At 47.8% G+C, this 13673-nt stretch overlaps 1 protein-coding gene across 1 annotated transcript; it reads right to left on the minus strand.

Annotated features, from left to right (window-relative positions):
• Window positions 1-93: 93 nt before the first annotated feature.
• TAF6L (TATA-box binding protein associated factor 6 like) lies at window positions 94-13022 on the minus strand. The gene is made up of 11 exons (XM_033135755.1): window positions 12912-13022; window positions 10880-11066; window positions 9947-10033; window positions 9411-9561; window positions 8249-8299; window positions 7333-7427; window positions 6234-6308; window positions 5002-5222; window positions 3085-3217; window positions 2035-2163; window positions 94-922 (listed from the first exon to the last, which is right to left on the minus strand). Exons 2-11 carry the CDS (start codon window positions 11024-11026, stop codon window positions 134-136), a joined length of 1878 nt encoding a protein of 625 aa, XP_032991646.1. The 5' UTR covers window positions 11027-11066; window positions 12912-13022; the 3' UTR covers window positions 94-133.
• Between the last annotated feature and the right edge of the window lie 651 nt (window positions 13023-13673).

Genomic DNA, 13673 nt, shown 5'->3' on the forward strand with positions numbered 1-13673 from the left:
AAATGAATAGTGTGTTATCTTTGGAAAATATTTTTTTTTAATTAAAAAAATGACATTGCCATGAATGGCCCATGGCCCAGAAGGGCTGGGCGCTGCTGCTGCTGCCACCCTGGCAGATCCCTGCTGGCCCCTTTCAGAGAGGCAGGTAGAGAGAGTATTCCGAGTGGGCCCACTTCTTCGCTGCCTTGGTCCTCCCAATCATGGGCAGCTTCTGGGTGTAGCGGGAGACGTGGCCGGGGCCGTGGTGGTGCAGGAAAGAGGTCTGGAAGAGGCGCCCCTGGCACCGCCTCTCCGCCTGCCGACCTGCGATCAAGAAGCTGAAGCGAGGCGGCCCCTGGGGGGAGAAGCGGCACTTCTGGAAGACGTCCCGGACGCCCAGGCGGTACACCTGCTGGCGAGAGGCGCTGCGCGACCGAGCCAGGCTGGCAGGGCGCTGCAGGGGGGCCCGGCTGGCCGAGAACTCCCCGCGGGGGCTCTCCTCTTCCCGCGGGCTGATGGTGGCGTTGGCCGTCAGCTGGGGCATCTTGCGGGCTGTCTCCCCGCCCCCAAAGGCCGGCGGCTCCTTTTTGGCATCCACCACCTTGGGAGCGCTGGCCGGCAGCGGCTCGGCTGGGCACAGCCCCGAGCCAGTGCCGAAACGGGTAGCCAGGCTGTCCCCAAAGAAGTAGTACAGCTCCTGGTAGATTTCGTTCAATGAGGTGGTGGGGGGGTCCGTGGAGATGCCCACACCGGCCTGGGGCCCACCGCTGCCCAGCTGGAGCAGGTGGCTGGCGATGCCAAAGCCGAACTCCACCTGAGGGTCCTGGAGAGGGCTGAGCCAAGGGCAGCCCTCCCGCGAGCGCCCCTCTGTGCCGGAGCCTTCCGCCTGGACGGGTGCCGATACAGCCTGCGCCTTCATCTTCAGGAGCCGCTCCACTGCCACCTGGAGGAAGGGAGGAGGAACAGCACATCAAATGAGCATTGGCAGTGGGCAGCAGTGGGCAGGCACATAATGCACTCGCAGGCTGGGCCTCATTGGGGGGGGGCGGGTTACGCAGTGTTTCTCAAATTTGGGTCCCCAGCTGTTGTTGGGACTACAACTCCCATCGTCCCTGACCATCAGAAATCACCCCTACCCTCATTCGTCTCTTTTGAATTTGCTTGTAGATTTGGATCGAGACATGAACAACTAAGAGATAGATCTCACATCTTTTGAGAGCAGCCTGGGCCTCAGCTGCCAAGTTTTGGAAGCCTCAATATCTGGGCTGTTGGTTATTCCAACTCTTTGCAAATCACCCTGCTTGGAAAAAATCTCACATAAGCTAAAAGTGTCCAAAGGGCTTGCGATCCCTTCTTTGCCATTTGGTTTATTTGATATACAAACACAGCAGCTCAGGAGTGTCAGGTTGCACAGGTCTGTGCAAACATCTGGATTTAGTACAGTTTAAGGTTACTTTTTCATCTTTTTTCAAAGTATAAAAAATGTAATTGTTCTGATTTAGACCAGTGGTTCCCAAATGGGGTGGCACCATCCCCTGGGGGGGGGGCCCAGTGGGGTGCTAAGAGGCAAGGGGTGTCGGGGGGAGGGACTAGAGGTGTCAGTGACTATCAGACTTTGAAAAGCTGCTGTCACAGGATCAAGCTAATCAATTTTATTCAGTGTAATTCATTAAACTAACACGTTTAAATTGGATTTCGAATAAACACGCATTGTTTTTACTGTTTTGGGATTTTATTGTGCTTCTTTAGTGGCTCATGCAAACTGTAATTGCAAACAGCGCTTTCTGTAGAGTAGAGGGTGCTGGGGATGAGCTTATGGAACCAAAGGGATGGTGGCCCCCAAAACCTCTGGATTAGACCATGGAACCCTTTGTAATAATAGATCACACACCCTTTTCCTCTTCCTTTTATTCATGCAGTAAAATTGTGTGGCTGCATCCTATATTTCCTTACTGGCAATCTTATCATCCCTCTCTCCCCCCCCCCCCTGTAACCTGCTTGTTGTCAATGAAATTCCGATTTTAAAAATGAAAAAAGGTATCAGCAGGGACTTACCAGGATGGCTCCATAGACTTTGTGCCCATCAGCCTTCACCTGAGCATTGGACACAGAGTAGTCATCCAGCACGGTTTGCAGGTTTGACCAGTAGGTGGAGAGGTGGGGATAGAGAACCCTCTCCACTGCCTGGGTGAGAAGAAGCGGAGAAACAGAGAGACAGCACAGGTGAGCTGTGCTGGTCACTATGCTGGGGAGACACAGCCAAGAGGAAGACCACTGTAGCCCCTGCATTGGCCAGGCTAGATCACTGCAGTGTCACTTACACGGAGCTGCCCTTGGGCCTGGTTCAGAAGCAGCTCTGGCTGGTGCTGAATAGGGTGGCCAGACTGCTGATGGGGGCACCTGCCCAACAACACAGGTCACCAGTCTGGAAACACATCCACAAACTGCCCATCTGCTACCCCATCAAGTACTACCCTGCAGGTTGAATGTCCTTGCATTAATTTACAAATCCCTCAACGACGTACATCTAAGTACCTAAGGGACTGTCAAAACCCTTATATTCCAGCTTGATCGCGGACATCATCTGCAGGAGCATCGTCAGTCATTTCCTGAGAGGGCAAAGCTCATTTGACAATGACGATAAACCTTTAATCGAAAGAAAATTTAAAAATTCCTTCCAGTAGCACCTTAGAGACCAACTAAGTTTGTTATAGGTATGAGCTTTCATGTGCATGCACACTTCTTCAGATACCTTGGTCTCTTAAGGTGCTACTGGAAGGAATTTTTAAATTTTGTTTCGACTATGGCAGACCAACACGGCTACCTACCTGTATAAATAAACCTTTAGTGTCATTGGCTCAGTCCGGTGGAACTCTCTGCCACTAGGGATCCAGCAGGCCTTTTTGTGCCAACTGCTGAAAACTTTCCTATTCTCTCAGGCTTATGCAGGCAGTTAAGAATACATTATTTCATCTACGGTAAGCGGTTTTCTGATTTTAACTTTTTCATATGACTTCTGTTGTATGTTTTTATGTGCAACTGATGCAAATGGCTCCGATATGTCTAATGCATAATTAATAAATAAAATACAAAAATGCCAGTTACCTTCCATCCCAAGGCATGTAGCCCCACAACAGCCCCATAGTGGGAACAGAGCGGGCGGACGGGATCGGCCAGCACTTTCTGCAGCGACAGCAGGATCTGGTGATATAGGCCGCTCACCAAGTCACCGTGAGTCCTGAAAAAGATTTGCAGCGCATGCAGCATATATCAATCCATGGCAAAAGAAAAAGGGGGGAAATGAAAAGAAAGAAAAAACAGCAGGCAGGTCCCTGCCCCAAGGAGCCTGCAAACTAGCTCACCCAAGAGAGTCTTCTGAAACGGCTTGCTTAGCGAAGCTCTTTTCCTTACCATGTCTCCTCTCTCTTGGGTGGGCTAGTTTGCAGTGGAATGTAGAGTCAGCCTCAGCTATATAAACCTGATTTGTCTGGATAGACAAGCAACATTTTAAAAGACCATTATTTGCAAGGCACTCCAGTTTGGGCACCATTGCTTTCTCCTTGTCAAGAGTACAAATTCAACAGGGCTTTGTTTGTTTGTTTTGTTGTTATTTTATTAATGTTAATATTGTTTTATAGATATGAATGCTGTCATACTTTGTGAATCCTATAATAAGATTTTTGGTGCAACTGTGATGTTTAGCTTATCTTTTAGTTGTTTTTTTAATAGTGTTACATAGATGGTTAATTGTTTGTGATTTGTGATTGTTTTACTGATGATTTGTTAAGCGTTCTATACAATTTACGCTGTATTTATGATGTTCCATTATGTTATTTTTATCTTTCGTTTGTAAGCCGCTTTGGGATTTATTTGAATAAAAAGCAGCATAGAAATAGAATCAACCAAGAGCTAAAAGAGTTAAAGAGAAGAAGGTATAAAGATGGAATTGGTGATTTGTCTAGAATGAGATACATAAGGGAATATATAGATGGATAGTATATTATATGATAGATTGAGGCATTTTGTTGGATGGTTGTATTGTATGGTGAAGAAAAGTAAGAAATTTTAATATGTAGAAGGAAATGATATACAAATGACAGGAAGTCATTGTTTTTTTTAAAAAAATCTTTTTTTTCCTTTTTGCTGTTTTTTGGGGGGTCTTTTGGTTATCTTTTTTCCTTCTGTGATTGTGTTTGTATTGTATGATTTGCATTTCTTCTTTGTTGTATACTTGCGTGTGAATGTATTTTTAAAAAATGTGAAATAAAGATTATAAGTTTTAAAAAAAAAGTTAAGGAGATTTTTCTCTCCACGGGCTTGCTCAACCGATGGGACAGTGCAGTGTTTTTCAACCTTTTTTGGGCAAAGGCACACTTGTTTCATGAAAAAAATCACGAGGCACACCACCATTAGAAAATGTTAAAAAATTTAACTCTGTGCCTATATTGACTATATATAAAGTAATTCTCTTGAATTTTTCAATTTTTCCCACGGCACACCAGGCAACATCTCGCGGCACACTAGTGTGCCACGGAACAGTGGTTGAAAAACACTGGGACAGTGCACGTCTAGATAAAAGAAAATATTTCTTCATGGAACACATTTGGAACTGGTTCCCCCAGAATGTCAGGATGAAGCTAGGGTGTGTGTATTAACCACTGGCTTTGGCGTGGCAGGAATATAGCCTATTGCCGAGGGCCATGTCTGTTCCTCTGTCCACGAATGCCTCTAACTCCATCCATGAGACCCCCTTAAGCTTGCCAATGACCCAGTGTGGCCCCCGTGCTTTTGCGCTAGATAGAACCATCAAATTGTAGCGTTGTAAGGGACCCCCAACGGTCATCTACACCAACCCACAACTGGAAAATCCCTGAGAGCTGGTTTAAAAAAAAAAGCAGAGTCCACAAGACATTTCAGTAGGTGACATCACAAGGAGGAGGGCGCAACTCCCAGCCAGTTACCTCAACGGGAAACCGGGGGGTGGGGGAGGCTCTCCCTGCTCCAAAGGAGGAAATGGCGTACCAGAAGATGTGTCCCAGCAGCATGGCTGCGTAGTCACGCAGGGTCCAGTGATCATTGAGGGGGTTGATAGAAGCCGCCAGGGGTTCCAGGACGCAGTACATGACGCTGGCAATGAGGCTCTTGACGTAGGAGCCCAGGCACAGGTAGGGGTTCTGGATGAGGCTCTTGGCCACGTGCAGGAGGCGGTTCAGCTGCTCCAAGTCGTGGCTCACGGACTTGACCTGCCAGGGGATCCAGGAGAGGAAAGGCAGGCTCAGAAGCCAGCCTCGAACCAAGCAGAGGACCAGGCCGTACATCACCCTCTGGGCAGCCCTCAGGCCATAGCTGACTGGCACACAGCCTCTCCCTCAAGGGTGGGCACCCCTCGCAGCCTGGAGATGCCTTCCTTCCTACCTAACCTTACAGCAGTTGTAAACACAACCTCCTTCTTCACTCCCATGCACAACGTAGGCCCCAAATATATGAGAGGCCGCCTTCTTTCCCACAGTCCCTCAGCAGAGAGGGGCCCTCTTGGTTGTTCCACCCCGCTCAGAAACTCAGAAACACCTGCTCTGGGCAGCCGCAAAGTTGTGGAACTCCCTCCCCACAGAGGTGAGCCCAGCGCCTTCACTACACAGCTTTTGGCGAATGTTGAATGTTGAAGACACAACCTCTTTGGCATCTGCACTGTGTGCTTTTAGGACCCAACTTGTATTCTTGTAAACTTAATACATTTCAACTGTTTTTTAATTATGAATTTTATTTTCTCCTTCCTTTCTTTAAAGAAAAGTTTTCCCCAGAATTTTCAATCAGATATATAACCTGGTTAAATTAAGCATCAAGGTATATTGATACATCAGCAGAAAATAAACCAGGTTTTAAATTGTTGTAACCCACTCTGGGAACTGCTAATAACAATCCATTCTCACACATAATAAGCTTCGGGTATTTGAAGACAGCCATCATATCCCCTCCCTGTCTCCCCTTCTCCAGGCTAAACATCCCTAGTTCCCAAAACTGTTCCTTACAAGCTGCTGTTTCCAGGCCCTTTATCCTTCTGGTCGCCTTCCAGTCTGCACACATTCCAGCATCTTGTGACTGAGCTGAGGTCCATGCCAGCTTTCACAGAAAGTGCCACCCCAAAGAACACCTATGGGTCTCATACCCAACCGAGTGGGGAAGCCTTGTGCCGGTTGTTGCAGAAGCCCTTCCCAAGGGGTGGAGAGAAACTGGGCACTTGCCACTCAACTCACCCCACTCACAACGTAGACAAAGTAAGGCAGGAGAGCCGCAATCTTCGAGTTGGTTTGCAGGTCCTGAAGAGCCACCTGAGCAGGAGGGAAGTGGAAAAGGTTAGGGGGCTGGCAAGGTGGGGGGCAGAGGTTGGTGCCCTTGGATGGGCGAGACCTAATTCTGCATGGTTAAAGCACCACATTCCGTAAGAAGAGCCTGTTGAATGGCTCATGCAGGCCAGCACTGGACGCCTGTGGTGAAAACCGCAAGCAGAATTCAAGCCCCCAGAGCCCCCTCCCTTCCTGTGGTTCCCAGCAAATGGTATTCAGAAGCATTGGTGCCTCCCGACAGCGAAGGCAGAGCATAGACATCGTGGCTAATAGTCACCGAGAGCCTTCTCCTTCATTAATTCATCCAATCCTCTTCCAAAGCAAATTAAGTTGGTGGCTCCAATCACTGCCTCCTGCAGGAGGAAGTTCCACCGTTTATGCTCTGTGTGGGGGAAAGTACTTTCTTTAACCTGTCCTTAACTTTCCAACATTCTGCTTCATTGGATGACCACTGGTTCTAGTGTCACGCGAGTGCTTGGTCTGACTCAATAGTTGAATACTGATTCCCAGTTCATGCCCACTCCTTTTCCCTTCCAAAGGAAGTAACCATCAATGGAGTCAGGGCCTGTTGCATCCTGGGAATAAATGGAATAGGCCTCGCTCCTGTTACGATGGTGTGAAACAAGCCTAAACATATAAGAAAGAACAATGCTACACAAATAGGCCCTGCTAGGCGGGGCTAATGGGAACCATTGTACTAAACAACTACTGAGCCAGGTTCAAGGCTCTTGTATCAATTTATAAAGCCCTGAACCACTTAGGTCTTTTCTATTTCATGGTTGGCAAAACGCTGGTCAGGATGCACTTCCAAAACTCCAGGCCGCAAACCCAAATGCTCCCCAAACCACTCTCGCCACCACTTTGCATTTGACCTGTCTGAGGTTTCGCCCAGACCAGAAAATGTCTGCTTCTTCCTTTTTATCCGCCCAGCACAATTCTGCTTTCCGATTCCACCTGTGGCCCCAGCCGTTGCTTTGACTGCTCCCTCACCCCTCTGCTCATTGCCCACCTTCATCAGCTGGGGGTCGTCCCCCAACACGGCCCGGGTCACGTGCTGGTAATACTTCAGCAGGTCGTCTGTCAGGGCTGAGACGGCGCTGGGCACTGGAAGGATGAGAGGGATAAATTTGTGGGGGTTGTAGCGGGTGGTAGGGTTGCCAGGTCTGCTTCCAAAAAATAGTGGACAAGCGGGGGGGGGGGTGGTTTTAAATTAAATTAAATTAAATTATATATTTTCTTACAAACATTTTAACACGTATTAAAATACCATTTCATCATAAAGCTTTTCAATTAAAAAGTCCACTATTTTGTGGGGGGGAAATAGTGAATATAGTGTGTAAAAAGTGGACTGTCCACTCAAATAGTGGACACCTGGCAACCCTAGCGGGTGGGGGTACAGGAAGCAACTAACGAACAGGGTTCCTTTCCAAATCTGTGATGTGCTCCATGTGGGGCTTCCCTTGTGCTTGATCCGGAAGCTGCAAAATGCTTCAGCACAACTGCTGACAGGTGTGAGGCCTGAGGTTTATCACCTCAGTCCCACACAGTTCAGCAATCCATCACTTCCTTGTTGCCTGGGCCCGTGGGGCAGAAGGTCGGGGCGCTTCAACTGGCCACACAGAGCCAGGGCATTTTTCAACTTGAGGGCCACATTCCCTTCTGTGTGACCTTTCAAGGGCCATGCGCCACTATTGAGCGGGTCCTAACATACCTCACAAACTTGTTTTTGCAAGGAGGAGGGGGAGGGAGAAAGACATTGATTTCCTTGGAGGAGAGGTGGGGTACAAATGTAATAAACAAATTACAAAAAACAACAACATTAAAGCCTGGGATTCATTTGGGGGGGGTGGGGGGGAGAGAGAAGCAGGGCAATTATTAATTAATTAATTAATTCAAATAAATACAACTAAGCAAACCGTTCTTACCAGAGCCTTGTGGTTCCAAGTTTCCTTTCCCATCCAGGTAAGAGACATGAACTAGAGAGAGCAAAGAGAAGAGGGTCCATGGTTTAGCTGCTCAACCCAGCCTTGGACTACTGCAATGTGCTGTGCATGGGGCTGCCCCCTTGAAGGCAACTCAGAAACTTCTATTGGTCCAAAATGCAGATTACTGCCTGGGGTTCCATTTATATCTCATATAATTCATTGTTTTAAAACAACTTGCACCGGTAGCCAGCCCTTTTCCAGGCCTGATTCAAGGTGATCGGGTTAGTACTTTAAACCTGAAGCAACTCGGGCCCCAAATACCAAAAAAGACGGCCTCCTTCCCTGCGGATCCTCAAGGTTGGTGGAGGGGCAGAGCCATTTTGCACCGAAAGCAAACCACAAAATGCCCCCCTGACCAGGTAAGAAGGGGTGAGGACATACAGTGGTACCTTGGTGCTGAAACGCAAAAAACCCGAAGTAAGTGTTCTGGTTTTCGAACGTTTTTCGGAAGCTGAACGTCTGATGCAGTTGTTGGCTATTGTTTCCGGGGCACCTGTACCAATCAGAAGCTGCGCCTTAGTTTTTGAACATTTCAGAAGTCAATAGGACTTCCGGAACAGATTAAGTTTGGTGCTTTTGTTTTTGCTATTTATTTTGTGTTTTTGTTTTTGAGGCTTTTTCGGTTGATTTGTTTTTGTGAATGCATGGAACCCAGTTCAGCTACTGATTGATTGATTGTGTGACTGTGGAAATGGATAAAAGCCCCCCACCCAAACAATGACTATCAGTGCAGGTAAGAAAAAACATTAATTTTAATTTTTATCATCTTCAATACTGTCTTATTTATTGTATAGCACTGCTTTCATTTTATGGCTCAATGGTCTCGTTAGATAGTAAAATTCATGTTAAATTGCTGTTTTAGGGGTTGTTTTTAAAGCCTGGAACAGATTCATCCGTTTGGCATTACTTTCTATGGGAAAACACACCTTGGTTTTGGAACGGAACAGATTAAGTTTGAGATCCAAGGTACCACTGTATCTACATCAGGAACAAGGGAGGAAGACAGACCTACATCAGGATCTGCTGCCCCTGTGGACCCTGCTGCCTGGGGCAGTCGCCTCACCCCTTTGCCCTACACTCCCCCCCCCCAAATGAGGCCTACCTCTCACAGCTGCTTCAGCACAGCCCTTGGGGATGTTGGTGGCCAAAGCCAGCTCCACCAGGTTGACCTCACGATCCTCCTGGAAGTACAGCTCACCGTCCTTGATGGCACGGAATGGGAGGGTGTCCTGAGAGCCATAGCCACACACTGCCTGCAACAGATAGGACACCCTCAAGTCTCTCAAGGCCGCCAACCTTGCAAAGCAGCCGCCGCCGCAGACTCACTCTCTCTCACACATACCCCATTTCCTAGCTGGCCTGCCAACCAATTAAAGAGGATCCCTCCCCCACCGTGAGGTGGCTACTAATCTGCCTGGTTTTAGTTGATAACATGATCCAACAGGAGCTTGTGTTCTCATGCTCCTCTGCATCTTATGTCCCTCAGGCCTGGGCGAAAGCAGCATCTTAAATCATTCTAACTATCAAGGAGCTTCCTGGCTTTTAGCTGCCGCCAAGAGGGAAGGTGTCCTGAGAGGGGTCCATTTGGGGCCAGCCGATTTGCCCAGATCTCAAGAAAGCCAGGCCTCCTGGGTTCACCTCGACATTGCTCCAGCGCAGGGCGCGATTGAAGTCCTCCACCGTCAGCTTTCTCCGTTTGGTGTGTTTCATGAACTGGGAACTGTTCTGAAAGCGAGAGGAAAGAACATACAAAAAGTCACATCAGATGAAGTCAGGTCCTTGGGCTGTCTAGCGCAGTACTGTCTGCTCCAGGTGTGCTCCCCACCCCCACTGTGGACCTTCAGGCGTCCTTAGACCACAACAGGTTGGGGCTGATGGGAATAGTCCAAAATGACCAACTGATGGGAGTTCAGGTCCAAAATATTTAAAGGGCACCAGGTGGAAAAAGCAAGTGAATGCACTTTCAGCATACGTTGTTGGTTCCCGTGGCTTTTATTACATACATATCTGCATTTTAAAAATTTATATTTTATATGTCATTGCAGGTTTGATTTCATTTTTTTAAACCTAAGGAATGGGGGAAATTGGTAAAGCTAAAGGACCCCTGGACGGTTAAGTCCAGTCAAATGAGACTATGGGGATGCGGTGCTCATCTCGCTTTCAGGCCAAGGGAGCCGGCGTTTGTCCACAGACAGCTTTCCAGGTCATGTGGCCAGCAGGACTAAACTGCTGCTGGTGCTACAAAACACCATAACAAGTGCCAGAGCACACGGAAACGCCATTTACCTTCCCGTCGCAGCAGTACTTATTTATCTACTTGCACTGGTATGCTTTTGAACTGCTAGGTTGGCAGGAGCTGGGACAGAGCAACAGGAGCTCACTCCGTCATGGGGATTTGAACCGCCAGCCTTCCGATCGGCAAGCCCAAATCAGTCATCAAAATAGTGTCCTACTGGCAAACTGGGGCTGGGAAGGAGACAGGTTGTCAACAGCAGGAGGGATGGAGGGCGCAAAGCTGGCCCCTCTATTTCCCAGAATCCTCAGGACTGGACCCACCAAGGCCTCCCTCACCTGAGTGGCTTCTCGCAGGCGGTAACAGACATCTTCAGCCAGGAGGGAGGCCACCTCATCCGTCAGCTCCACGCCGGTGCTCTCAGCCATCAGCCGCACTGACTCCCGCGGGATCTCCACAAAGCGGCGCTCCTCCCTATCCGACATGGCTGTGGCAGGTGGACAGGTAAGAAGGCTTCACTGAGGCCTACATTACAGAGAGGTTGAGCATGATGCAAGAGAGAGGCAGTGGGGGTGCAGTGGTTAGTGCCAGACTAGGACCTAGGAGACCAGGGTTCAATCCCCACTTGGCCTGGAAGTTCACTCGGGTAACCTGGAGCTAGTAATTGCATCTCAGCCTAACCTACCTCATGGGGTTGTTGTGGGGATTAAATGGGGAGGGGGGATTTTATTTATTCATTCAATTTCGCACAATTTATATACTGCTTGACTGTAACAAAAACCTCTAAGAAGTTTACAAAAAGGAGTAAAACAAGAAATTTATTCAAGATAAATTTACAATAGTTTAAAAGCATACAAAATGTTAAAACAAATTGAAATTCACATTAGCATTTCTAAGCATCTGGGAAGGGTTAGAATGCTTTTGGCAGGCACCAAAAAGAATACGGTGAACAGATTAATATAATAATATTGTATTATTGTAATATTAATAATAAACTTGTAATAGTGCCCATTTTGCCAAGCAAAGCAGTCAAGTGGGTATATATGGGGCATATGAATGTAGCCTTTGTCTGACAGCCTATGTACTGAAGAGCTCGGTGACAATGAATCTATCTTTTTAAGCTATTTTTATTTCATAAAGTGTAACTGCTGCTTGATTGTAGAACCTTCAGGGTGTTTTACTAAAAAGAATCAATTATGCACGAATATGGTTCCAGGTTCAACTCCCAAAGGCATCTCCAAGTAGGGCTGGGTTGAGATTTCTTGAATGAAACCCCTGACAGCAGCTGCCAGTCAGTGTAATAGACAATTCTGAACAATCTGATTTGGTATAAGGCAGGTTCTTTTTAATCTGGCCAGTGTCTGCAGTAGAACTGCATCTGGGAACTACCTGGGCTCCACCACAGAAGCAAGAGGAGTGGAAAAAACCCGCAAGAAAACAAAAATTGGGGGTCTTAGGTTGCAGGCTACACATGGTATGAAGGCACACCAGGCTGCCATCATTCTTTCACCTAAGCAGGGCGTGGTGTATTTACTGCCTGATTGTGAAATGGAGACCCCACCATGTGATCCACATCTACAATGCCATGAGCGGCAGGAAAGAAAGGAGGAAGATGAGGTATAATGCATTGTAAATTGTTGTAACCCAATCTGGGACCTTAAGTACAAAACAATAGCCTGCTGGATCAGGCCAGTGGCTCATCTGCTCCAGCATCCTGTTCTCTCAGTGGCCAACCAGATGCCTGTAGGAAACAGGCTAGCCAGCTCTTTCCCTTACTGCGGCTTCCAGCAACTGGTATTCACAAGCACCTATGGCATAGCCATTGTGGCTAGTGGTCACTAATAGCTTTATATTCTATTACCTTAGTGGGTAATAAATGAACCATTCGATTAATACTACTACTACTATTAATAGTATCACCCCCAGTAAAAGGGGAAAAAAAAACAGCAGTAATAAATGTAAGGAAATAAAACAAACCTCTCCATTATCTCCCGCCTCCCAGTCGCCATTGCCAAGCTCCCTCTTCGCGCCCACCGGCCCGCCCCCAGCCCCATAGGGGTAAGAGTTCATTCAAAATTGGTAAGAGATATTGGAAGGAAAGGAGAGCTGGATCCTTGAGAGGATGCGGAAAGTGTTTTTTTTTTTTACAAATCTATACAGCATGAGACGCTTGATCTCAGGGTCGTGAGTTCGAGCCCCACGTAGAGCAAAAGATTCCCTAATTTCAGGGGGTTGGACTAGATGACCCTTGTGGTCCCTTCCAACTCAACACTTCTATGATTCCATAATTGCATGCGGGGAGGAATGGGAGCAACCTTAGAGCCGCCGCCCGGATAATAGAAAGCGGCAAGAGAAGTGAAAAGAAGTTACCTGCTTCCCAGCTCCAAGACCTCTGCCTTCTCCAACTACGCCTTTCTTTGTGGCTCAGCCAATCAGCAGCAGCAGCTCAGCGAAAAGCAGGGCCGCGCAGCTCATCAGAGCTCCTATTGGCCCCGCCGTCGCAGCGCCTCGTCGTCACGTGACGAAGTAAGGGCAGAAGTCGCCGATGTTGCCAGAATCCCGTCATGTGACAGAGCGAGGTCAGCCGCTCAAGGCTACCGCTTAAAGGGGCAGCAACTCTGAAGCAGCCGTGTTTAATTCAGCTGCGGCAAAAGCAACGGAGTTTTGTTGCGGCGACTCGTATAGTTAATTCTGGCATGAGTTTAGCTACATAGATGCATGAAGTTGGTAGGTATATGGAGCATACGAGGTGCAAAGGGATGGGAGGGAGTGGGTTGAGTTCAACTCACAGAGTAGACCCATTGAAATGGATGGATCTTAGTTATGTCGATCGTTTCAGTGAGCCTACTCCGAGTAGCACTAACATTGGATCTAACCCAGTGGAGTCAGGCAAGCATGAAATTCTAATGGGACAATTCAAATACATCTGCACTAATTTATCTACACGGCATGCATTTAAAGCACATGACCTGCCCCAAGGAATCATGGGAGCTTTAGTTTCCCCATCAGAGTGCTACAATTCCAAACACCTGTAACAGACTACAGTTCCCAGGATTCTTTGGGGGAAATCATGTGCTTTAAATGTGCACTAGATGTGCTTTTAATGTATGGTTTGGGTATGTCGACAGTGAT

The sequence above is a fragment of the Lacerta agilis genome, chromosome 17 (genome assembly GCF_009819535.1).
Source record: "Lacerta agilis isolate rLacAgi1 chromosome 17, rLacAgi1.pri, whole genome shotgun sequence".
In the NCBI taxonomy this organism is placed as follows: domain Eukaryota; kingdom Metazoa; phylum Chordata; class Lepidosauria; order Squamata; family Lacertidae; genus Lacerta; species Lacerta agilis.

Excerpts from the sequence above, each read along its gene's own strand:
- TAF6L (XM_033135755.1), bottom strand. The coding sequence starts at position 11,026 with ATGTCGGATAGGGAGGAGCGCCGCTTTGTGGAGATCCCGCGGGAGTCA. Across the intron at positions 9,562-9,946 it reads TGCGCTGGAGCAATGTCGAG|GCAGTGTGTGGCTATGGCTC; the intron begins GTGAACCCAGGA and ends TATCTGTTGCAG. Across the intron at positions 923-2,034 it reads AAGTCTATGGAGCCATCCTG|GTGGCAGTGGAGCGGCTCCT; the intron begins GTAAGTCCCTGC and ends CCCTTCCTCCAG.